A 26,881-nucleotide genomic window follows, 5' to 3' on the forward strand; every position below is an offset into this window, starting at 1 on the left:
GGCTAGATTATGTGACTGGGAAAAAGCTTCATACAAAAGACAGCAAAGTGTGACTTTCCTTATTGCTTATTATGTTGGATCTCTGATCTGTCTTTTAAATTGTACCCTCAGGCAGTGGTACATGAATCTGAAGGATTGCTGGGATACATTTACTGTGACTTCTTCTATAGACCAGACAAACCTCATCAGGTAGAGTATAACTTACATATGCTCTGCTTCTCATGTGTCATATATGCTTCCAGGCTATAATAAACTGAGCCATATAAAGTTCACATGACTGACAGATATATTACGTATATCAATAGGATGTATATTGACCTTAATATTGTGTGTTATACAAATGTCAAGCCCCACATTTGAGTCTGAAAATCATCTCATCCAATTATAGTAGGCACATACAGGTATAAAGGATTATTTAATAATAGTCAAACATATGCCATGTTCCTGTTTCTAGGTTGTGTTACCATGTTAGTGTGAAGAATTTGACCATACATTTATGTTTTCCCAGGACTGCCATTTCACTATCCGTGGAGGACGACGGCTGGACGATGGCCAGTACCAGTTGCCAGTGGTGGTGCTCATGCTGAACCTCCCTCATCCTACCAAGAGTGCACCTACTCTCCTCACACCAGCCATGATGGAGAACCTCTTCCACGAAATGGGTCACGCCATGCACTCTATGCTCGCTCGCACACGTTACCAGCATGTTACTGGTAAGACACATGCATGTTTCTAAACATTTAACTTGGGTTAATTTAACTAACATTTGGTTCTGTCTACAGTCTACAAATATGAATTATTTACTGGGGGGGGCTGCCACTGGGACAAATAGATTTTAATATCCAATAAGTTAGAGGTTTGCATTCTCTAGTGGTTTCTGGTTTTAAAGAAAATATACCTCAATGTTACCTCCTATGTCATTTATTTGCAAATAAAAGTAATTCCAGCATGTTTTAAAATGAAATGTGGGTGTCGTGCAACACATTGATAGAAATGAGTACACATTCATGTACACAGTGACATATGAGCAAATCTGCATCTGTTTTACGAAAATGTTGTATGACCTCAAATCAAGTGGCAATTTGAGCACAAATGATGATTGAAAGAAGCTCCTGCCTCCTGGTTGCTTATGTCATATGCATACAACACCCCCAAATTTACCCTGAAATACACTTCAGTGAGACTGCATCCGAGGCCGTTGTGCTGAGCTTGCTGGAAATAAAGAAGTTTCCAAAGAGGAAACGGTGGTCTAATAGATTTGCCTTTTGCCATCCTTTTGTTTTTAACTGAAATTAATGGTATCATATAGGTGTATACAGAGAGTATGATCTCTCTCATAAAATCAGGTATAAAATGGAACCTTTTTCAGACCTCACCAGCAGGTAATTCTGTTTATAACTAGGTTTTTCATTTTACAGTCAGATTTAACTAAATTCAGATTTAATTAAAGCTTCATTTATAAATACAGATGAATCTAAGTTTTTATATACAGTGCTGTACAAAACTAATATTTGCATAATCTCTTGCTAAATAAGTATTGTGCTCTATATACAGTGCTGTTTTATTCTGCTGTTTACACTGATTTCTCCTGTTTTGTGTATATCTCGTACTAAATAGTTTTAGATCGTCAAACGAAATGCAACATAAAACAAAGGCAACCTGAGTAAACACACAATACAGTTTGTTTTGTTTTTTCATTGAAGCAAAAAAACAACAAAGTTATCCAAAACCCATCACCTGTGAGGAAAAATTATTTGCCCCCTTAAACTTAAAATCTGTGTGTGTCTCCTTTAGCAGCAACAACTTCAACCAAACACTGATAACTGTAGGTCAGTCTTTCACTTACTTATAGGACTAGTACTGAAGACCGGACATCCTCCTTTAGGATTTTCTGGTAGAGAGCAGAATTCATGTTTTCCTAAATTATTGCAAGTTGCTCACACCCTGAAGCAGCAAAGCATCCCCACACCATCACACCTCCACCACCATGCTTGACTGTAGGTATGATGTGTTTTTTTTTGTGGAATACAGTGTTTGGCTTATGCCAGATATAGATTTATGCCCCTGTCTTCAAAACAGTTCCACTTTTGACTACTCAATCCACAGAACATTCTCCCAGAAGGTTTGAGGATCATCAAGGTGTGTTTTGGCAAAATTCAGATGATTCTTAATGTTCTTCTGGGTTAGCCATGGTTTTCACCTCACCACTCTTCCATGGATGCCCTTTTTGTCCAGTGTCTTTCTGATAGTGGCGTCATGAACAGTGACCTTTTATTGATGCAGGAGAAGCCTGTAGTTCCTTTGATGTTGTCCTTGGCTCTTTTTTGACTTGGATGACTAGTTTCTGTGCTCTTGGAGGAATTTTGGAAGGTCGGCTACTTCTGGGAAGGTTCACTACTGTGCCGAGTTTTTCCATTTGGAGATGATGGCTCTCACTGTGGTTCTTTGGAGTCCCAGAGCCTTTGAAATAGCTTTGTAACCCTTCCCAGACTGATTTATTTCAATCACCTTCTTCCTCATCATTTCTGGAATTTCTTTCAATATTGACAGTGTGTTACTGGGTAAGACCTTTTAACCAACATCAAGCTGTTTAAGAAGTTGTATTTAATTTTTGATTTGATTGAACAGGGTTTGCAGTAATCAGGCCTGGTTGTGTCTAGTACAGCTGATTTGGAGAGTCAGTAACTACGGTGGCAAATTCATTTTCACACAGTCCCAGTTGGTATTGGATAACTTGTTTGCTTCAGTAAATAACATTTATCAATTAAAAACAATATTTTGTGTGAAACAATTAAATTAGATATACACAAACAGAAGGCCAATACTTTTTCACAGCACTGTACTTTGAAATGTTTATTGGTAAGGACATGTAGCAGTTGCTATTTATATCATATGCTGAAATTAAAATGCTTTTATCCTCATGCACCGCAGTCTTTACAAATAAAGGGAAGTTTATTCATCTGAACATCACCAAAAGTTGTTCCGTTCTCAGGATCACCATGCTTGACAATGCATAGAAAACAAGTCCTTATCCTGACATGATAAAATTCTTATTTCATATAATCAGAACACTAAAGGAAATGGAAATAAATGAATTATAGTGTTGAAATCATATTAGGTTTAAAAAAAAAAAAAACACCCTCACAGTTTTTATAAAGCCCCTCTCTCAAAGAAACCACATTGAGGTCAGTGCTTTGTGTTGCCATTTGCACTCAACTGAAGATCTAATTAAAGATCTCCTTCATTGTCCGATGCATTTCCACGTTTTGTAACTGAAATTTGAACTGATTTTTATTAAGGCCTGCTTGTGCTATGCATAATCACATTTGTAATAGAAATTCTGAATCAGCATTTTGCTTCTTTCTGACTTAACAGGAACGAGGTGTGCCACTGATTTCGCTGAGGTGCCTTCTATACTAATGGAGTACTTTGCCACTGATTATCGTGTGATCGGCCAGTTTGCTCGCCACTATCAGACAGGACAGGTAATACGTGTCTTTATTGCACATGCAGTATTTATTATACAAGTTTATTTTTATGCATAACAGAGGTCTTTGTACCTGTGATATATCCTCCAAGCCTTTGCCTGAGAGCATGGTGGCACGACTTTGCGAATCCAAGAAAGTGTGTGGTGCTGCTGACACACAACTTCAGGTAATTCTGTGAACCATCATGCAAAAAATAGGACAACATTATACATGATTCATTTAATACTGAAATCATTTAACACACTGTTGCTTTAAATCTGTGTTACAGGTTTTCTATGCAGCCTTGGACCAGGTTTATCACGGCAAACCCCAAACACGATCAACAACCGATATCCTGATAGACATGCAACAGAAGTACTACGGCTTACCTTATGTTCCCAACACAGTAAGTACTCGAGAGCTAAATGAGGATTCATGGAGTAGAGTGGTGGTTGTAATGTTGACACACCCACACACTTTTTTTTATTATTTAAAAAGAAGGGGTACAAACTTTATCTGTAATTCTTTGGAAATTTGGATGCCTTTTTTTTTTTTTTTTTTTTTTTTTTTTTTTTTTTTTTTTTTTTTTTTTTTTTTGGCTGTCTACATGCTCAAACAGCAGTTAAACAAGATGTTTGTTGACTATGCCACACATTGGATGGTTAATGATGCAGCAAGGCAGTGATGGGACATTTAATATCCTACAGGTGGTCTAAAATATTATGATCCATTACAGCTATTTAACTTAATGGATGTTTCGGATTCCTTCCCTGACTAATCTTTAATAACATCTTACAGTCTTGCACATGTGCTCTGTTTAAGAGTACAAAAAGCACATCAGAGGTGAGAATTTTGGCTGCCACACAGTAGCATTATGTCTGATACCCAAGCATTTATCGGATTAAAATGTTTCTCCTCCTTCTCGTCTTTCTTTTTTAGGCGGTCTTTAAAAGCAGTGGTATACTTTGATTGCTACATGGTGAATGAACACTCCCTAGGGGAAGGATTTGAAACTCTCTTGTTTCAGGAGCTATTTAAAAAAGAAAATGCTTCTTGCAGATCCTTAGCTGCAAGGAGTTAAACATTGAGATGGCCAATTGAGAGCCAGGGCAATGAAAAGTACGCTTTTGAGTTTGGATTGGCACTTAAAATTTCTACTAGTCTGTAATTATGTGAAACCATGGGGAATCATCTCTCTCTCTCTCTCTCTCTCTCTCTCTCTCTCTCTCTCTCTCTCTCTCTCTCTCTCTCTCTCTCTCTCTCTCTCTCTCTCTGTGTGTGTGTGTGTAAATATTCCCCTTGAATTGCTCCAGTGTGTTTACCATCCTTTAAATCATCAGTCCTTCCTTCTTTTTTTTTTTTTTTTTTTTTTTTTTTTTTTTTTTTTTTTTAAATCTGTTTAAACTCCTTCTTGGGGGAATGCTGCTAATAGTTTGTGTCCATTTTGCTCTTTCAAGCATATTTTATCAGCGATAAAAGAGATTGTCAGTGCTTACTTTAAAATCCTTCTTGTCCACTCATCATGCACTTCAGTGCTGCTTACGTTCATCATTTACAGCAAGGCCAAATTACTTAGTCATACATTCGTCATACTGTCATGTAAAGATCAGTATCACTGAAACTTGCTCAAAGTCTGGGTTAACATGCTTTAAGGGTACGGAAATGCATTGTGGGATATTTCCTCTGTTTGATTATGTTGAATCAAAGATGAAAATGGTTTCAATATAGTAATTGAACTAGTTAGTTCACTTTGTAAATTGATTGTATTTGATCGTACAAATATTTTATTAAACTAATGATGCTAAAGTGAGCCTTCTACATGGTGGCATAGCAGGTAGCATTGCTGCCTCAGAGCTCCAGGGTGCTCATTATCTCCGTGTTTTTTTGCAATTTCTAGACGTATACCAAACAAAATAGCAAAGGAACCAAGTATCAATTTTGCCCTGATTCAGATTCGGCAAATGGATTATGTGTGAAAAACACCCTAAATTCCCCCTAGGTGAGAATGGGTATGTGAATGTGTGTGCGTGGTTCCCTGTGATGGACCAGAGTCCATCCTCTGGAACCATGTGACCCTGACCAGCATTAAAACAGTTAATGAAGATGGATGAATGAAGGAATGAACCATTATTTGAAATGTCAATTTTCCTACTTGCAGAATATGTTTTCTTGTAAACTCCTTGTATGTAAAAAGTACAACCTCTGGACACATGGGCCTTTAGCCTAGTTGCAAAAATGATTGAATCTTCTGTTTAAAGAAATAGCGGATGTCTAAAACCCAGCTGATCTAAGAGTGCCTTGGCATAGTACTACGGTTTAGCTGTTTGATCCTGGTCTTCGTTAGAATTCAGTTTTTACACGTTAAGGTCCCTTCCTTGAGTGCTGTTTACACTTATGAAAGTCGTTATGTGCCAGATGGGAGTTGTCAGGCTGACACTCTGCAGCTTGAGTACATTTCATGTGACTAGAGCACTCTCTCCCACCAAATGTTTAAGCCCATCCTTTTCAAACAACCTGTTCGTGTCCAAAATTTTAACCCTAGACATGCATGGCTGAATGTTACTGTCCCTGATTAGCTATGTTAATTTGCTGAAGATCCGATTTCAGTCGTATCAGGAATAAAATGTTCTGGTTTACAGTATGCATACCTACTGTCTAATAAGCATTTATTTTTAAGGCCTATAGTTTTCTTTCCCATAGCACATAGATCACTTGTTTAGAAATATTATAGCCTGCCATTAAGCATGGATCTCTCATTTTCTCAAACAGGATAAAATGTCATGTTGTTCTGCAGTGTAATGGATGTTTCTGCCTCTCAGCAGTGCCTTTGAACTGCTAAGCTCTTCAAAATGTAACTGGGGTATGACTTGGCCCGAAACATTAACTTCACCATAAATGAAAAGTCAGCCCTGCTTTGAAAATGTTTTGTAATGCAGAAATGGATATTACAGGTTTGTTGTCCCTTTGTCATTTAAAAAAAAAAAAAAAAAAACTTTTTCAAGAGTTTGTGGTTTTTTTTTTTTTTTTTTTTTTTTTTTTTTTTTTTTTTTTTTTTTTGTTTTTTTTAAAAGACTTTGTTCACTTTTCTTGCTAATATTAAAATGAACTGTATCATGAAAATGCAGAATGATCTGCTTTAATGCGGCGAATAAGGAAATGTCCAAAGATAATAATTTAAGTATGTTCTGAATTTCCAAAAGTTTTCCCACATCTGGAAATGAATGCTTTAAATTAGATACTTTTCCGGACTTTCCAAAGCCTTCTATGTGCCGAGAGGTTTGTGTAAACACTTCGTATCTCAAAAGTGGTCATTGTACAGAACACAAAATATGTTGAGAGAGGGTTGATGGGGGATGTAAACTTTTCAACAGGATGATCAGTGTAAATTATTTTGTTTGAATATCCCCCCCCCCCCCCCCCCCCCTTCAGATGAGTTTCCCAGAAGACACAACAATAACAATTTACACTGATCGTCCTGTTCAAAAGTTTACACCCCCTGGCTCTTAATGTATCGTGTTGCCTTCTTGAGAAACGGTGTATATTTGAACCTTTTGTAATAGTTGTGTACGAGTCCCTCGGTTGCCCTGAGTGTGGAAAAAAATGTATCTCAAAATCTGTTGGAAAGGGGTCAAATATGCTGGAGGTGCTTAAAAACCAAATAGTGTAGAACCTGGAGGTTTTTTCTTAAGAACAGTGGGCAGATTAACTACTTAGGACAAACAAGGGATTCATGAAACTAACAACTATCACAAAAACTGTCTTTGATCATCCAAGTAACAACACAGTATTAAGAACTAAGCTTATGTAAACTTTTGAACTGGTTCAATTGTGTAAATTCTGTAATATGTGAAATAGCTTATTCAAGGTAGTACAACATTTAAAAAAAAAATAAATAAATAAAAAAAAATGCAATTTTTATGATCCCTCTTTTTATTTATTTATTTATTTATTTATTTATTTATTTATTCGATTAACATTTTGCAGATTCTGCAAGGCCTACGTAAACTTAACCTCAACTGTACATGCATATATTAAAGGCAGAAGAACAAAATGAGCCTCATTCAAGTTGGATTACTTGTATCCGAGAGGGATTGGAAATTTAATGATTTAATAAAAAGCAGTGTAGAGCTTTATGTAACAGCCTCTAGCTCTAGTCTGAATACAACAGGATCTTTTACAGGCTGGATCCAAGTGGCAGCTTTTTCCACTCTAAAACACCTCATCTCCATCTAAACTTGGGACATATTGTTTATTACTACACTACTTTTGTGCAAATATGTTTCTCCTTCTCGACAATTCTAAAAATCAAGCCTTCTCAGCCGTGTTTAAAACAATACGCAACAATGTTTCCTTGAGCTATTTTATTTTTGAGCTAATGTTAAGGGGGCTTTACTCTTGCATTGCTAATTGTCCTGGACTGAATGCAAGCAGTCTTGAAGTCATAAAAACAAAGCATATGAACGTTGTCCAAGCTATGAAAACCTCAGAGCACATTTGTAATCACTAATCCAGCTCTAATTTGTTTTGTAAATACAGGCATGGCAGCTGAGATTCAGTCACCTCATTGGCTACGGGGCCAAGTACTACTCTTACCTGATGTCTCGAGCTGTAGCCTCCATGGTCTGGAGGCAGTGTTTCCATAAGGACCCCTTAAACAGGTGTGCCCATGTGGCTTTGTTTATATGAGAGACAGAGGTGTTTGTTTGTTGTTGTTTTTTTTTGTTTTTTTACCATTTGGTCCACTTAATAATGCTTTTTCAAAGGAAATCACCACAACCAAGACAAAAAAATAAGGTTGTTTTACGTGAAGTTTGAATGTACAGTTTGCATGAAAATCAACCCCATCATTAATCAGTTCCAGAAAACACCACCATCGCTTTGTTTGAGCTTTACCCTTATTACTGGTAAATGGGTTTATTCGTTGTTCTGCTTTCCTGGTTTTGTTAAGACTATGTATTTCAATGAACTATTCTGAAGTGTCTATTCTTAAGGCCATGGCCTGCTGGTGATGCTGGCCATGCTGGCTCTGTTATCTGAACGTGTCCGTGTTGGTTTTGTGTCAGGGAAACTGGAGAGCGCTACAGGCGAGAGATGCTGGCTCATGGGGGAGGGAAGGAGCCCATGCTGATGGTGGAAGGTGAGCCTGTTTTTTTTTATTATTATTATTATTATTATTATTATTATTATTATTATTATTATTATAATTTTTTTATTATTATTTTTTATGCCTCTCCCTCTGAGTGGTGCAGATATTACATTTCTGGGTAGTATGACCGTCTGTCTGAGATTCTCGCTAGCGAGATATCTCAAGAATGAGTACGATTTACATGGAATTATCATCTTAACCATCAGATGAACTGATTCGATTTTTAGAATTTATCCAAACAGGGTCAAAGTCAGAGAAAGATTGAATGTCTGAAATCATTTTTCTTTAATAGCTTCCTTCCTGTTTGAAGTATGTGTTAAGGGTGTTTCTTCCATTCAAATTAGCAACAAGAAGCTTTAGTCTTGTTGTTGGCGGAGGCATCCCATTGACGCTGTTGGCATCGAGTTTGACTTGGTTTCCCTTAACATAGTTTTATTTCAAGAATATAACAGCACGTCTTTCTTTAAAAACTATTCAATATATCCTTGTAGTTGTTGTACAGTAAACAACCATGCCAGGCAACTCCCCTTGGAATTCTGTAAACCAGTTACCGAAGATGAATGAATGAAATTAATAAAACCCATTTCACTGAAAGCACTAAATGGGTCATAACATGTAGAATACATTCCCATATTAAACAGCATGGTCTTTCTTGGTCCTGCAAGCTTCATATCTGATCTCCCCCTCTCACAGGTTTTTGTTGGGTCCTGCAGGATCCTAGTCCTTATTCACACTTCTGGTCTAATTTTGGCTAATTTCATTGCAAACCCAGCTACTTGGGTTAATTATAAATAGTAAACCTCTGTCACTGGTTTTAATTACACAGTATAATTTGGTAATTGAAAATTAAATAACTAATTTGGTTTTAATTGTACAATAGTAACCTCAAGTTATGAGGTTCAATTTAGTGAACTATATACTCTAACATTCATTGGCTGATTGTCAAAGTCCATAAAATGAAACCAGGTGTTTGAGTTGGGCAAACAGCAATGTAGTGCAGCATTTTTTTTTAAACACCACAGGCTATACTGGTTCTAAAGTCTCTGAAGTAGTGGGACTGCATCACGACTCATGAAGTATATTGGTCATAAAACAGTAGCTGTGTTATTTAATTTTACACTTGTATGAGTCATGACTGTTTTCCTGCTTGTGGTACTAGATTAAGCAGGACTCGTTGCAGCAAGACTTAATTCCCTTTGCCGCCATAATGGATCATAACACGGATTTAGTGTGGAAAACGCAGGGGTTTCTCTGAGTTCAGAGATCTGATAGCTCACTGCACATATTTACTATATCATTATTTCACTCAAACCCTTATCCCCATCCATCATTGCTGTACACGTCATTGCAGAACACTTTTTTTTTTTTTACCGCACTCTTGTGCAAATATGTATCTTTCTTTTGTAATCCTAAAATTCGAGCCTCTTCAGTCTCACCATTCCCCCCATGAGAGTATTACTGTTGTCCATGTATTGCCAAGTGGGGAGACAGCTTCAGTTTCACCCTGCTCCACTGGGCCTGGTTTCCACAGCAGCTCGAGTGAAATCAGTCATCCTAGAACGCTACAGAAATCCGCCGCTGGCTATGCACCAACTCCTGAGCGTCTTTCAGGCTCCTGGTGCTGAAAAGTCCCGGACGGATTAGATGGCAGCTCAGGGAGCAGAAAACGATCAACTGACTGCCATGCTGACTGAAGCCTTGTGTTCCCCAGCCAGAAGCACAGAGCTGTATGTGCAGGGCTGTGTGCTAGTTGTCTGGCTTATTATTTTTTTTTCTTTCTTTCTTTTTTTTTTCTAAATCAAGAACTGGATCTGTGTCTAATTTCTCTTTCTTTGGAGTTTGTGATAAACCCATAACTGAGGCTTCACAGTTCCTCTTCAACAGCATTACGATTTGCATTTGCAGCTTATAAAGTAGATATGCAAAGTGTAACATTGCTCATCATAAGTTAATTAAAATTCCTAAGTCTTTTTCTAAAAGTCAACTTGATTTTCATGAAGGTAATTATAAATTATAGCACACCCATTTTCTGCTGTTCACTCTTTTGAAGCTGGTTTACCTCTGATCCGTAATTATAGAAGCTGTGATGAAGTAGTTTGCCTTTAGGAGTAATATGAGGTTATGGGTTACAACTTGTGACATGTTTCAAATGCAGGCAAAATAGTGGTGGAGAAAAGAGAAAAAAACAATCGATGTGAGAAAGGCGGTAATGCCTCGTAAATCCCAATAGCACAACCTATTAAAGTCAAAGTAGAGTTTAAGAACAGAGGGCACCAAGAGGAACTTGGCTTAGTTTTTATGAATACAAACTTATGAACTCGAACACATTTTTAGACACTCAGTATTGCAAAGACATTTTGTTCCCTTATCATACTACAATAGAGTAAACAGCATTCACACAGTTTCCAAACATGTTTCAAGTTACTCACTATTGTTAGTTGCTTCTCATGCTCAGTCTAAGGATTTGATCAGGTAACACCTCCTTCAGCCGTGTCTTTCAGCTTTATAGCGTATTGAATGACCAGGTCGTCACTTTGTAGTGGTTAAATCACAGTGTGCTTTTACTGAAACCTTGATTTTATTCACTTCCCAAAGTCAAAGCAGGACAACCCTAGTCATGTTATACCATGTCTGATTATGCCCAGCTAAGCTCCAGCACAGTGCAGACTTCAAAAACCTCAAGGTGTGGCAGATCCTGCAGGAGTGATACCATGCCATTACATGGGGCTTAATTGAGAAGAAATAGCTCTCGCTCACACTTTGATGCCGTTTTATAAATTTTTATTTATTTATTTTAATTGTGAATTTGCTCCCCAAGAGTCATCATTAAACCAAGCTGTCGAGCCTTGGACCAATCAAGGAGATAGCCATCTTCCTGCTCTGCCAGTAAATAAATAAATATTCAGTGAAATGTAGGAAATGTGCTTGCCAAATTGCATTGGAGGTTGAATCCAGCCAATGTTCTGTACAAACTAGGATCATGCTGTTCTGAAGAGAAACCGTAACAGTGAAATTATTTTTATATATATATATATATATATATATATATATATTAGTGTGTGTGTGTGTGTGTGTGTGTGTGTATATTTAAAAAAAAAAAAAAAAAAAAAAAAAGTCTGATGGGTGTGGTTGGCTTTTGACTGCTTATTGCTGAAAATGATCAGTACTTTCATAGAATTTAAAGAAGGCACTGTACAATACCAAAAACGTATTAAATGTATAGATATATTAGATTTTATTTGGCATCCTTAACTTGATGACTTGTCTACTATGTGAAAAGAATTTCTTGAAGCTTGCCTGCTAGTCCCATCTGGAGCAAAGTCAGGAAATTGCAGTTATTATAGAAAGTGATGGTGATGTAAGAGACAGCAAGCATCTAAATAGAGGTCAGTTTATGCAGATTCACCCTCCGATTACCGCGTGAGAGTTTAACATTGCACTGATAACTATTATTATTACAACTGGCCATTCTTACCCCTGGACACATTTACGACATGAGGGTGATTCATTCCTTTGCAAGCAAGTCCTTGCTTATAACATGTAAACGCTTCCTAAGTGCTTAGTGTATGACTATAGTGTTAGAATTCAAACAGTTTTCAGACATAAAGTTAACTGACGTAAGCTTGTGCGCTGTGTGTTAAATACGTGTGTGCGCGCACACATGCATACGCATGTGTCAGTCATCTGCCCCAGGGTAAGGTGTGACTGAAGTTGAGTCTATTGAACTGATACACCACTGCCCTCTGCATATTAAGTTTATTAAAACCCATGGGTCCACGGAATAGTCCCTGATTAGTACTTTTTATATTTTTCTTTGCCATGAGTTTGCTTTACTGTGGACGTGTGTGTGCACGGTCCTCTGGGTAAGGTTGATTTTTCCACAGGATATTACAAGATATAATTTTCAGTCAGAGCCGTTTTTGGTTTGTGTGCCAGAGTTTAACAGGACTGTTGTAAAATAGGACCTTTTTTTTTTTTTTTTTTTTTTGGTTCTTTATATATGGTAGTGATTCTTGATATTTAGTTTATGATGTCTTTAACAGTGTGTGTGTGTGTGTGTGTGTGTGTGTGTGTGTGTGTGTGTGTGTTGGAGGTGACCCATGCAGGAAAGAGGGGGTGGGGAGGAGGGCCTATTTACATTGGCAACTCTTCAAGGGGAAATGAGCAGACTTCAAAGCGTGAGAGCCATGGAATTGTAAAATGAGTGCACACACAGTTCAGGAGGCAACAGGCTGACTGCTGAAACGCACACAGTCACAGCAATGTTGTGAGGGAGCTGCTTAGCAGGTGTGTGTGTGTGAGGGGGAGAGAGAGAGAGAGAGAGAGAGAGAGAGAGAGGAAATTCTGTACTCAAATCAATAGATTGAATGCATATTATACATTGTGAATTGTTTCCTTTCCGTGTATTGTTATCCATTGAACCTGTACCTCTATGTGCTTGATGTTCTTCTGATGTATTATTAAAGTAATATACAATCCATTTTTGCTTTCTTAGTTTTTTTTTTTTTTTTTTTTTTAAATTCTTTTACTTTTCTCATGCAGGCATGTTGCAGAAAAGACCGTCCATCGAGGATTTTGTTGATGCCCTCGTCTCTGAACTGGACCCAGATTTTGAGACATTCTTCATGGACTCAGAGGGATAAATCACTACCTCTCAAAGCCTACTCTGAATAAAAGGGAAGGCCCTTGAACTCAGCCGGGGCTGTCTAGGGTCACAGCTATACACTTTAATGCTGCAAGGCTGCAATCCGTTCTGAAGTGATTAAGGTTACCTGTTCTACAGTGAGATCTCTGAATGGGGTCCTTCTCTGTAGATGTTGAATATAAAGGCCACTAGAAATATGATACAATTTTTTTTTTATGCCCAAGCCAAAGCATTTTACACTGACAATCCGACATTAAGTTGATTTAAGCAGAGATGTGAATTCATTGGCCATTTATGTTGTTACGATTAGCAATACAAATGCTAGTTTTACCTGAGGCAGCAATAAAACACAAAACATAAAGCACAGAGCTAACATGCTACAGCTGTATCATAGCTTTATACTAACATTGAAAATGTTATCCGAAGCAGAATTTCCATCACTTGTTTCCAACATGCACTATATAGCCAAAAGTACGTGGACACCTAATAATCACTTCAGCTTGAACCGTACCACATCTTCAACCTGTAAAGGCCTTGGTAATGATTAATCAAAGTGTGTTAAAAAAGCTAAAGTATGTCACTTGGTAAAGAACATTTACCCTTAACAGAAACATGAACCTAATAATTAGAATGAAATGAATCCCTCTGTGACACATGTATAATATGCACTAATTATGCTTTATTGTTTACTAATTGCATACATGGATATACACCTAAATCCCTAAGAGAACTAATTTTCAGTGGAAATCCTGCATGAGTTCATTATAATATTTGATGAGAATAATGTGTAATTGAATAGTGTTTTCATTTTGGCCTCATAGCTTGTGTTAAACACTGTGTTAAATTGAGCTACTTTAATATTTGTGCTTGCTGTTATTGGGACCGGTCCATTAAGGGTTCTTCTAAAGGGCTTGGAACCCTTTGAGAGCAAAACACTGCTGTAGGTCCATAGAGAACCATTAAAGTTTTCCAGGGTATCCCCCAAGGAACAAACCAAATACTTTGAAATTGATTTAATTATTCTCTCACATTTATTCACTCAGGTGCTGCCCTGTCTGTTTGTCTATTTTTTTTTAATTATTATTATTATTATTAATCTCTTTATCCCTTCATCTTTTTGATCATGGTCACTGCCTTAACTCAAAGCCCTAGACATGTGATCACAAATTCCCTGCTAGCTTTTTTTTTCCCCATCTACAAAGCGCCTGTGGAATGTTGGCTAAATTCCTCCGGAGTGTCTTGATTGTTAAGAAGCACCTATTAAATTATAGATTTTTTTTTATTTTTTTTTTTTTTAAACAGAACGTTGTTGTTAACAATGTTCTGGGGATTTCCATCAAATCCTTTAGACTCACTGAGATAACATTGCTGTAGAAACAGACTATAACCAACAACATTAAATTACAGGTAAACTATAAAGCTTCACATTTTTGTATTGAATTATGGTTGGAAGAGTTTGTTGTAATTGAAATACCTTTTCATGTATGTATTACTCTTGTTCAATTCAGTGATCTTTATTTATTTACAAATATGAAGAGCAATAAAGTTCATGTTCAACAAAGAATGCAAGTGTTCATTAACTGTAATTATGAAAAAGTGACTGACCATGGGCTATCTACATTAGAAAAATATTATCCTTCTATTTTCTATAATACAGTATCTACAAGGGGGGGAAAAAACAAGGAAATGGCACAATAATAATGTCTTGCATGTTCAGATTTTCCAAATTGTAACAGAGTAATACACATTCATGGCTCTTCAAAATATTTTCACTCAGAAAATTGCAGGAGTCTGCATTTCTCTATACTTCTGTTCGTTTCAGAGTCAAAGTCCTGTATGCAAATTTAAAAAATAGTCTGATTCAGCTTCATCACTCTTTACAGGTCACTTCCAATTCAGTGTGGCATTGCACAAATATTTTTGTTTGTTTGTTTGGGTTCCTCAGTCTATTTTGGGGTTTTTTCTATGGGTCATGTTAATGTTTATGTACAGTGTCTGGTCTGATTTTGAGCTGGATAGCCATGGGCCACAGGCTGCTGGGGAGATAGAGCACATCACCTGGCTTTCAGGATGTGTGTGTATGTGTGTGGCCTCATAATCTGAGCTGGCATCTTCCTCGGTGCCTCCTTTTCACATCCAGAGCAGTTCTTATGGTAAACGTGCGTTAAATAAAGCCAGTTCATCCTACAAAGGAAAAGCAGATGTTCATGAAAAAGAAGACTCGCATTAAGAAAACAAAAATTTATTACAGTATTAACGAAGTTTTCATTTACAAAAATGTATTTTATAGTTTACATCTACAGTAACTCTCCAGTTTTAGGAGAGAGTTAATCAAGAATTCTTTCCATGTGTGATAGTTCTCACTTAGACTGTGTGTGTATATGGGTCTTTCAGGACAGAGAAACCAAGCAGAAGAAACAACAGAGAATTAAATGAATAATAATAATAAATCACTTCCTTCTACAGAAATGTCCTAAAAGAGTTCTACTTAGAACCTGTTCCAAAAGGTTTTGCTCAATAAATACATTAAAAAAAAAAAAAAAACTTGCATTATCTGAATGCCAGTATAATTAAATATCATATTTTTCACACTAAGGTGTTTAACATCAAATGGACATTTGTTTCCAATGGGAAATTTAATCATTTGCTACTTTGATGTTCTGTTCGTCTTATCACCAAAGGGTCTTTGTTTAAACTGCCAGACAGAGTGAGTGTTTAAACACACACTCCTCTGCTCTTAACTGCAAAAGATCTATTTGTCTACTGTTCTGCTTTTGCTCTCATGCTGCGCATCACACTACGGGTGTAGTTTCATCCAACTATGCTGACGTAGCAGTGGATAAGATAACATTAAGCTATGAAGTACAAATTTCAAGTATGGATTTCAAACTATCTGGCAAAGCACAATTTTCTAGTTGACTAGTCAGTTTTTTTGTTTGCTGGCTAATTGAAGAGGATGATCAGGATTGATCGTGTTAGGCGTTAAGTATTTTCTGTTAAATGAATGCAAGGAATCACTGAATGATTAAAATAGCTAACTGTTTAGAGGGAGCATGACCGCTGACCTCTGACCTATCAGCCGTTACAGTATATGGGCCACTTTATTCTAACTATTTAGCTAGAAATTTTCAAAAACAATGTCAACTGAGCCCTGTTTCTTTTGTGATGATTGTTTTACAGATAAGTAATGTTAACTGTTTCTTACTAAGAGTGGTTTACATATAGAAAAGCTAAATCTATGTTGTGGCATACCATATACAAACATGTACATTTTAATTTGCACAATAAATTAGCTACAAAATGTGAAAATGTTACAGTTGCTTAAATTAATAAATTAGCTACAAAATAAAGTGAAAATGTTACAGTTGCTTTTCCTCAGTTTGAAAAAAGGTTTCTACTTTATCAAAAGGGTAGTTTGGTTATATCTTGGCTACTTTAATTCATGAGTAGCTTGTAGCTTGACAAGTTACAATTGCAAAGTAGCTTCCCCAACACTGTCTATTAACAAATGGCCATGTGACTGAAATATGTGCATTTGTGTGGACCAATTACCTTCCACTGTAGACAGATGTTGCTCTGCTAAACAGCTTTCATCCTGTAAAAGCTCTGAAGAGAGCTTAGTGGAGACCAAAGGCAAGCCGTGCTGCTCTCTCTCGCTCACATTTTCCTCCTCATCTTCCTCAGAGGAAGAGTTGATGCTATTTGTGGGCTGTGGCCTGAAGTGAGTCCTGTCTACAGTGATCTCCATAAGTGGTAATTCCTCGGAGAACTCCACAGGAAGAGTTTCAGTAGCTTGTTGCATATCACACTGGCTGTTCCACACTGACTGCTGTACTAGTCTGGGATAAAAAAAATAAATAAAAAAAAACATGAAGGAAGTGTAAGAGTATGTGAGAATTTAAGGGAAATGGATTTGCATAGATATGTAGTTTTTTAACACTTGTTTAAAGCATGGATATTAACAACTGAATGTCTGGAGAGGGCCTAAAATCAGATTTATGAAGTATTCCACTTTATTACACATAACTTTATTTATGGACTTTAATGTTGTGAATTCTTTATATTTCCAGATTTCTTGAGTTAATACTGATGACTGGTGAAAATTTCATGTGAATAGCCTCATTGGAAATATATTCACTGAAAGAAATGTTGATGTGTCCAATACTTATTTCCCCCACTGTATATTGGTGATTCCACTACTGCAATGCCATTTAGCCATTGTAAATCTTAAAAATTAAAACTTTAAACCATGAATTTAACAAATAAAAAATGTATTAACCCATCTTAGGAAACAACATCTTTTTTTTTCCTGACAATGGCTGGATTTTGCCTTAAAAGTATAACTGAACAACAGTGCTGAAAGTAACCGAGTTAGTTGTTTAGCATAGAATTAACAAATACACAAAATGTGGTTAGAATCCATAGAGACATTAAGGATGTTCTAATGATTTACTTTTTAAATGAATTTATTTTCAAATTGATCATTTTATTTAGTTTTTATTTATTTATCATTTGGGTAAGAGGATTGTCATCCCATATTGTCATACCAATATCACCCTGATCATGGAATCAGCGATAAACCATTGAAATGATGCCACAATGAAACTAATCAGGTTAAAATAATCTATATCACGCACGGCTGGTTCTTATAACCTCATACCTCTCATTCAGACTGCTTTGTGACTGAAAGGGACTGTTGTGTTGGCCAAGTCTCTGGCCATATGTGTCTTCACAGCACAGGGAGGGAAGCAGGTGCACAGGACCTGCTAATTAACACAAAGATCATATTATAAAATTGTATTGCAAAATAACAGCCATACAAAATCAAGTATGAAACACAAAGCCCCATACAAACAAAGACCATATTCACTACACAGTATTTTATGTGGTAACTGTGCATCAGTGCAACTCACCACATGTTTGCTCAGGGATGTGCTGACAGTAGCAGCAGGGCCGCTGGGGAAAGTCCAGAACGTGTCGCGGATCCATATAGGCCAGCTCAGCTCCAATAAAAGAACCATCCTGAGATCTGAGTGATGCTGTAACATTTAATTAGAGCATTTATTCCAGTACTGGGTCTAGAAAGTATAACTATAATTGTGCCACTACATTCATTTATGTTAATTATAGATAAGAACTTACTTTTGTGAGTGTGAAGTAAAACGGAAATGTTTCAGAATGAATAACAATAAACTTCAATATTAGTTTGCATCTAAAGTGACATTCATATTACAAGGCTGAAGTGGCATGAATCAGATTTTTGGCTGACGTGACAAGAAATGTAATTTTTTTTTCCACAGCTGTGAGAATGCAAAAATTAGACTTTTTTCTAACATTATTTTTTAATCTAGTTTTAGATGGGATACATATTTATTATGCCACAAAAAATGTCAAAATTGAATTTGTTTTTTTTTCTACATAACACATCATTGTGTATGTGCATATCACTGCCATTATAATCCATATCTCTCAGCACAGAAGTACCAGTAACAGCTGCAACAACAGCCTTGTTGCCCTGATCATGAAAAGCTCATAATAACTGTAATGACGGACTGTTTTGCAAATATGTTGGGTTTTTTTTGTTGTTGTTTTTTTACGACATATGTCAATCATGCATGTGACATTATACATTAGATTTTGAAAATCTGTGTATATGGGTCCTTTTAGGACAGAGAAACCAAGCAGAAGAAACAATGGAGAATTCAATGAATAATAATAATAATCACTTCCTTCTACAGAAATGTCCTAAAGGTCTATACTTTAGAAATGTGTTCAGGGGGAATTGTGTTGTCGGTTCATGTTAATTACCAGGCTTTTTCTCCAGGAGCTGCCTCTTGCAGTAAATGACACAAAGGATGAACAGAGCCAGGAGAACAGTGGCCAGAGCACTGCAGATGACCGCAGCCAGTGCCATGTCTCTGGGGCTGGTCACTGTGGAAGGGATAGGCACCAGATTCACACGTCCACCGCCTGAGAAGCATGAGAAACACAGGAGAAACGAATAAATAAAGGACCAACCCAGAAGATTGGAAAGCTGTGGAAGGTGAGAGAAATAACACTTCCACTGAGCTTAAAATAAGACAAATGTCTGCCATGTACTTCTTAAATAAAAAGCCATTTATATTTTTTTGTCGGTTTTATTGGTCTTGTATAAGTATTGTCTCATGTTAAATGACAATGTATTTTTCTCTTGATAGACATTTACTCTTTAGCTATTATATCTATCTGACCCATTATATCTAAGTTACAGCACATAATCCTATAATGCCACTGCTCATGATTCATTCTCCTCAAGATTCAGACTATGGCTGTGAATGTTTGAGTTCAAAGTGAAGACACCTTCGGGGAGTTGGGGGTGCACATTCTTAGTCTGAGATGAGTGTTCACCCCTAACCCCAGGGCAGTCGGGCATTTACTTGCCGGTCTGACAACTCCATTATTAAGCATCTGCACAGACAGTGCGAGGGAATGTACGCAGAACATAAAAAAAACACCTGCCACTTGTTATTCACTCCCACCATGTCCTCATGTACTAGAACTCTCCCTTTCTGCAAAACCATACGCCTCATTACTCTGAGCAAAACTGAGGAATAAAATATCTAAATGAATTACATGAATACCTCTGTGTCCAAGTTAGAATTCAGCTAAGCAAGACCAATTAAAGGAAAGTCACGATGTTTGACTGGCAGCATAATTTTCTTCTCACATTCTCTAGAAAAATGCAGAGTCTTGGCCTACAAAGTAACCTCTCTCAGTAAAATATTTAGGATGTCAGAACACCTGGTACATTAGAGCAAAAAGGATGCTCGATCTCAAATGTGATATTCCTTCCAAGTTAATGAGATCAGTAGGTTTAATACACAAAGCAAATGTGTCCCTCTCAGTGAACTCTGTCCCTCCTTATCAAGGCACTTTTTCTTCTCTGTAAAGGTCATTACCATTCTGCACACTGTCTATTCTAACACAATAAACTGCTGCTTGCTTCTGTGGCTGTCACACACCTGCAGCATAAGCACTTCTCATCTCCACATCTTCTTTCAGTTTTTTTTTCCCCACACAGGCTTTGAAAATCATGTTTATATTAGAGAATTATAAGTTTTCATTCCCTTCATATTATAGCCTCCTTTCATGTGGTGTTTCCATCATTTTGTCCACCTTCAGTGTTTCAAAGCATTAAGCATGCATTTGATAGAGAAAGATAAAGTGCTTTGAAGCTGCTTTGTGTAAAAGTATTGTGGGTATATAATGAGGTTAAATATTAACCAATTATTTATTTAAGGGATTTTCAATGGATGCACAAAACCATTCTTTATTTGTTCTTGAACACATTAATCACAGAGTAAATTTGGGCTTGGCCGTTTGCAAATTCAAACTCTTTTAAGCACGGCACTGTAAACAATACACGATCTGTTCAAAGTATTATGACGTGGCCTTTTTTTTTTCTTCTTTTTTTTGGAAAATGATTTCAAAGAACCAAAAAATGGCATAGTCAAGTTAAAAAATGTTTACACCCTAAAGACAAAATGAAGAAGACAATGAAATGTATTGTATATCAACAAGGTATTTAATACGTAAGGGTTCACAGAGGTTTGTTTATTCTCATGAGGTATGTATGTTGGATATGAAAATTATTATTATTATTATTATTATTATTATTATTATTATTATTATTATAGTTATTTTAAAAAAAGAAAAGTTTGCATTCATTTTCTCAATGTTATATTTATAAAATCTAATCACTTGTATGTCAACATTTCTACACCACCTCTTTTAAAACCTCTGAACAGATTTTGGATCTTCTCAGTCATATACTGTATACTCACATTCACAGACTGCCTTCTACAGTATATATCAGATCTGGAGACTGAGATAGTCATGAAAAGACTTCTTGTCACAGGACACACACATGCATTTAATTTTGAACTCCAATTATTTATTATTTTTACAAAAATATTTAAATAGAGGCACATTTCCTTTTCCACAAAGGAAACCATGGGGACGATGTCAGTATGCATAGTTTATTTAATATGTTGACGAATACATCTATTTATCCATATTAAATTTATTCTGTAGGCTACATAATTAGAAAGCAGGGTTTTTTCAACTAGTTCATACACCTGGAACAAGCAGATTAGGAAAAATTCCAGATTAGAATAGTATTTTACGTGTGATCAGAGAACAGAACACCAAATCTCTTAGCCGAAACGTTGGACAGTGAATTGTGGTCACCTGCTGATTCCCAGCCACCATCCAGTTCTCCCCATCATTCAACAGCTACCAACTGGGGAGGGTGAAGGCTACTGTGTGTTTTTTTCCAACACACATAGAGCCAGCCACCCACATCAGTTCAAATTGCTGCTCATGCTGTGTCACAGGTCAGCTATCTCTCTCTCTTCTGCATACATGAGCTCACAGACACCCACGATTGGCTAATATCACAGTGATTGAAAAGAGAGAGAGAGAGAGTAGCCTCCATTCCACCCAGAGAGCACAGACAATCTTTCTCCCTTGGCTCCTGGCCACAGATGTCTCGGACATTGTCATGATTCAAACTAGCAACCTTCCAGTATTAGACTTGCTAACTTTTTTTTTTCTTGAAGATGCAAACATGATGTGCAACATTAGAAATATTGTAAGATAACACTCCCTAAACTTGTGATTTTTTTAGTCGGTATTAATTAATTCAAGATAACCATAAAACAGTGGTCTGTATTCTATAAAATGCAAAACAAAATTGGTCAGTATATGAATGCATGCATTTTTTTCAATTCAACTCTACTGAATGAGAGATCTCTCTTCATGAATACCAATCCATTACTTCTACAAAACTGAACACCGTCTTGACAGAATGTACAAAAGGTGAGAATGAGAAAACTATAAGTAAGATAATGATGCTGGAAAAAAAAGAGAGAAAAAAGATGGACAAGGACACAACCAGGAACAGTGGCAAACAGACAGAGAGAATACTGAAAAGTTTTGTTCTCTCACTGCCATTGGAATTCTTTGCCTATTTTGTTAACGTTCGCTTATTAAACCAACATGACAATGACAGGGACTTCAATCCTCTAACTGCTGTGTCTTTGTGCCAGCAAATCTGCCCCAGCTGTGCTCCGCTCAGACCTCTCTCTCTGTCTCTCTTTGTCTCTCTCTCGCTCTCTCTCGCTCTCTCTTTCTCTCTCTCTCTATCCAAAACCAAACCTCTCCCAGCGTTATCAGCTCCTACACAGCTGCAGCAAACAGACAAAGGCTGGCCCATTGAAGAGATCTCACCTGCTGATCTTATCAGTTGGCTTCAATGCCAATAGACTACTCCTTTTGATATGTCCGCCGCGGTTGTTGATTTTGGAGAATGCCAAACTCATACACATGCACTTGAGGTTGACAACATGGACACATGCAGGCCCGGCAATAGAGGACGACTATGACACTCCAGCCTAAGAGTGTCTAAGAGGCAAACCAGTCTCTAGTCCTTTACTGGTCAAATATGCAATATTTTATCTCACGTTTTTTATACATCTATACCTGTGAGTATTCTATACTGTGTATTGAGGTTACAGATTTTAGTGTTACTTATCAGATATTCATTGGATGAGAACTTCCATGAAGGGGCATGAAGGTCTCTTCTGGAGACAGTTTAAATGCACCAAGAACAGAGTATTTAAACAACAACAGCAACAAAAACAAGAAACATAATGTTTTCCAGTCCAAAAGAACATCTCAGCCGTACACTGTAATGGTTTCCATGTTCCCAGATCAAGGCCTTTGTGGACTAAATAAGGTGAGTTCAAGCATGAAAAATAAAACTAAACAAAAATCACTCCTCGAAACATTATTCCAATCTCATTAAATCATGTCTTTAAAAAATCTTTCAAACGCAATAATCTCCAGCACATTAAAAGCCTATTTTCATTAGTGTTACCTTTTTATCAATTTAACCGTAGATCTCATGTGACTACTTCAACTGGCTTAATATTGGTTCATATGGCTAGACAGGACAGCTGGAGAGGAGCCTTGCCAAATATTTAGAGTTCTCTCATGACAAGCAGAGACAACAGCAGATGCAATACATTAAAGCAGTCAAAAGAATCCATAAAATGCCTCTCTGTTTTCCTCCCCCGTGCCTGAGACGAAGAGACCAGAGTGGGTTCAGATTTATGGTCTTCTCAGAAAACAGGCCTATGTGCACAGCTGTGTGCTAGCCCCAGGCCTGCATGCTGTGATTAAAGTAATCTGGCCTTTAGGTTTTCATCACTCTGCGTCAGATAGCAGGGCTGAAGAGTAAAGAGGATGGGCTGTTCAACCCCAGAGATAAAATTGTGAGTCTCTGGAATCATGCATGTGTGAAGACAAACTCTCACAAATGTGAATCTGGTTCCTTGACTACATTTTTCTATCAACCTATATCAACACAACATGGAGTTATAAGGTGCTGTAAGAGACAGCTTACATAAAGTTCATAACCAAGAGCGCTGCGGTTTTGCCTATGCATCTAACAAAGGCCTGCTAAACCTGGCTCAAATTCTCTCTCTTACACACTGCCAACATTTTCACAAGGAACAGCTGCTCAGTCCGGAGCCTTCAGGAAGTCACACTCGATTATGAGGAGTTTAACATAGCACAAAACTACTGTATGCCTAGCAACAAAAGACACATCACTCCACATTGTTACTCAGTTATGGGTACAATGAGACTCATTAGTGCTGCCGCATGATACCCTAAAAACAAGTAAATACTGTTAATGTTTAATTGTATATTTTGTTTTTATATGACTGATTGATTGGTTTCCTCTTAAAATGTGTGGCTGACTGACTAATAACCTAGTTAACACATACATTCACAAAATGTATATAAATCACACATTGTACTCAGTGATGGCTAAAAGGAGCAGATTATATAGCAAATAAGGTCACTGTGATGCTGTTGTAAAATCAGATTTCAAGAATTCAGCAGCACAGTGATATAAAACTGAAATAATCAGTTTATAAATGTGAAAATTCAGAAACTCAATACAAGGATTTTTTTTTTTTTTTGGCATTTCTTTGGTTGTAAAACTTTTCTGGGCAAACCAATAAGACTGAGCAGAACAAATAAAATGTGCCATATTCCTTGATAATTTATGTTTTGGGACAATGGAGCAATAATTTGTGCAGATGGGTCATATTATAAAAATATCATCCTTGGAGATCAACTGAGAGATTTATAAATCAAGTTCTATGAGAGTACTTACAGTGCGGCTCATAAGGCGGTGGTGGATCTCCACATGGGATACACTCCATGTCTTGAAATCCACTTAGCTTTGTTTTCCTGTAAAATCTGCAATGCATAGTGACATGAACAGGAGTGAAGAACTCAAATAAGCATGGCTCTCTCTCTCTCTTATACTATACATGTAATGTAATATATATATATATATATATATATATATATATATATATATATATATATATATATATATATATATATATATATATGTGTGTGTGTGTGTGTGTGTGTGTGTGTACAGACATTTTGCATTATTAAAAAAAACAAGTTCTGAACAGCTCCTCTTTTGACTAACTGAATATGAAAAAGACTTAATTAGGGGTAATCAAAAGTAATAATGTTACTAAGTTCAAGGGTGAAATGGCATTCTAGGGGGGCAAGAAATATTTGCACTATTATGAACTACTTTGTAAAAAGCCTAACATGTTTTAGCATTGGCTGCATGTCTAGGCTTTTCCTGTACTCTTGTATCTCATGTCTGACCTTAACTTTAACCTCAGAAGGTTTTATGTGCTTTACTAAAGCTAGAAGGTGAGTTTTTGACCTTAAAGTGCTTCTTAGAAGAATTTTCAAAGAGGCTCGATCACTCATACCACCTCACAGAGCATTGTAGAACAGTTATTTTGTAGGGAACAGTACATTTACATAATTCCTACACTTTACTATATGGGGCGGGGGGAATTCCTAGTGAGCACAAAGACGTGAGAAAGACATCTCTGCCTATGGGTTAATGGAACGTCTAGATCTGGATTGAAAGTTTTTAATATGTCTTTATGAAGACATAAAAAAGACGACTGCTCTTGATTTTAAACCTAATGTATAAAAAAAAATCAGGGCAGACTACCAATTCATTTAGACTCACCCAGGCAGGCATTCACCGCACACAGCGTTTCTGGTGCTGGAGCAGTTGGCTTTCTGGAAGCGGTTGAGGTCGGCACAGTCAAGGCATGGTTTACACTTCTGCGAACTTTGGTCCTCTTTGAAGCGGCTAGCCTTGCAGGGCACACAATAGGCATCCTCTCCATAGCCGAAGCCACATTCCTGCAGGGATTAACAGAAGATATCCCACCGGTGAGAGAGGCCAGGGGAGGGAGGTGGGGGGTTAGAGACTACAAAAAAGCGTCAATGTGGACTAACAAGAGTCGGCAATGAAATAATGATCCCGGTGTGTGTGAGATCTCCAAGAGAACAAAAGCTGTCCTTCTTTTCATACTCCATCGTACACTGGCAATAATCTCCCTGACTCTCTCAGGATCCATGTGCAGCCTTCTGCTCTGGGGCCAGTGAAAGACGAAGCATTATAATGAGAAGGGCCAATGGGGATGCCTATTGTTGGTTTATTGCAGGGTTATTGTGTAAGGGTTTTTTTTTCTGTGTGACCTCCCTTCATCTAAAGCAAAGTCTCTTTGAGAGCGAGGATTTAGACACTGAAGAGAAAGGGAAGGGTTGTTTAGTGATCAGAGGTGTCATTAGCATGTCTGATGATTTACTTTTAATGGCAGATAGCCTACAGCTAAAGAATCCCATAGATGTGTTTATGGATATAAGATCCATATTCATCAAGAGTCACAGAGTAAGATTTCAGTTCTAGGGTTATCATAGTCTCTCCACAGAATCATAGTTATAGATAAACATGTTTCCTATGTCTGAAGCATAGGAAATGTTGTTTTAAAGCATGTTATCTGGAGAAGCAGTTTTCAAGACAGATTAATCCCTTTCCCATTTCCCATTTGAGGAAATTTACTCCATGCTTTAGCTTGGAAAAGCAACACAAATTGGGTAAAATAAGCTGCTTTAAAAAATTACTTGGCCTCATACACATATTCTTGTCCATTTGAATAAAAAGTGCTGAAAAACAAAATGCCACAGCAAGCAAAAGTAAAACATTGAAACAGTCAACAACAATCTTGTCATCATTTTGGCTCAACAACGATGAAATCCTTTTAACTTTTCCAGCCTGATTTTGATTTCTTTGACTCTGATGTTTCTCCAATTTGTACTTGACTTTTTGTGATGAGACAACAAAATTTAACAGCTGTCTTAAGCATCTTGTAATCATGGTTAATCCAAACAGTTTGTATCTTGTCCACTTCACGAAAAACATAACTTCCAAAAGCTAACTGACCAGATTTGGTGTCGGACTCGGTCTGCATATTTCACCATTAACCATGTTCCATATCATTAGGGATCTCATTCAGTGTCATTTGGGATAATATGGTGAAACTGTTTTATGAAGATGTTTACAAAAACAACAACTTGACACCACAGTGGCATAAATCTGAAATTATCCATTTAGAACTGTTAAAAGGATGTTTATGGCTTATACAAAACAACCAGCATTTATTTGGTTGTAAAACTTAT

General features: G+C 37.0%; 2 protein-coding genes and 1 long non-coding RNA gene across 5 annotated transcripts in view; 1 reads left to right on the forward strand and 2 right to left on the reverse strand.

Moving 5' to 3' along the window:
- The window catches only part of LOC108277683 (uncharacterized), a 15,915-nt gene extending 4,343 nt beyond the window's left edge, over positions 1-11,572 (reverse strand). Inside the window, exons 1-2 of the long non-coding RNA XR_001815147.3 lie at positions 11,043-11,572; positions 3,561-3,660 (exon numbers count right to left, since the gene is read on the reverse strand). This is a non-coding gene — a long non-coding RNA (uncharacterized LOC108277683). The remainder of the gene's footprint in view (positions 1-3,560; positions 3,661-11,042) is intronic.
- The window catches only part of mipepa (mitochondrial intermediate peptidase a), a 24,647-nt gene extending 9,825 nt beyond the window's left edge, over positions 1-14,822 (forward strand). The window contains exons 12-20 of one of the 2 annotated variants that reach the window (XR_001815146.3): positions 112-189; positions 509-713; positions 3,376-3,485; positions 3,580-3,654; positions 3,757-3,873; positions 8,004-8,125; positions 8,531-8,604; positions 12,707-12,900; positions 13,156-13,290. Coding sequence is in view for 1 of the 2 variants with exons in the window: in XM_017490491.3 (XP_017345980.1) it covers positions 112-189; positions 509-713; positions 3,376-3,485; positions 3,580-3,654; positions 3,757-3,873; positions 8,004-8,125; positions 8,531-8,604; positions 13,156-13,256 (882 nt within the window). In the remaining variant the exon portion in view is untranslated. Of the gene's footprint in view, positions 1-111; positions 190-508; positions 714-3,375; positions 3,486-3,579; positions 3,655-3,756; positions 3,874-8,003; positions 8,126-8,530; positions 8,605-12,706; positions 12,901-13,155 lie in introns of both variants that reach the window. The other variant, XM_017490491.3, reaches the window with a different exon arrangement.
- The window catches only part of tnfrsf19 (tumor necrosis factor receptor superfamily, member 19), a 17,756-nt gene continuing 5,636 nt past the window's right edge, over positions 14,762-26,881 (reverse strand). The window contains exons 4-10 of one of the 2 annotated variants that reach the window (XM_017490494.3): positions 25,383-25,561; positions 24,486-24,571; positions 19,067-19,228; positions 18,172-18,297; positions 17,919-18,021; positions 16,811-17,097; positions 14,762-15,442 (exon numbers count right to left, since the gene is read on the reverse strand). In XM_017490494.3, the coding sequence (XP_017345983.1) occupies positions 15,438-15,442; positions 16,811-17,097; positions 17,919-18,021; positions 18,172-18,297; positions 19,067-19,228; positions 24,486-24,571; positions 25,383-25,561 (948 nt within the window). In that variant the 3' untranslated portion in view covers positions 14,762-15,437. Of the gene's footprint in view, positions 15,443-16,810; positions 17,098-17,918; positions 18,025-18,171; positions 18,298-19,066; positions 19,229-24,485; positions 24,572-25,382; positions 25,562-26,881 lie in introns of both variants that reach the window. The other variant, XM_017490493.3, reaches the window with a different exon arrangement.

The sequence above is a fragment of the Ictalurus punctatus genome, chromosome 17, assembly GCF_001660625.3.
Source record: "Ictalurus punctatus breed USDA103 chromosome 17, Coco_2.0, whole genome shotgun sequence".
In the NCBI taxonomy this organism is placed as follows: domain Eukaryota; kingdom Metazoa; phylum Chordata; class Actinopteri; order Siluriformes; family Ictaluridae; genus Ictalurus; species Ictalurus punctatus.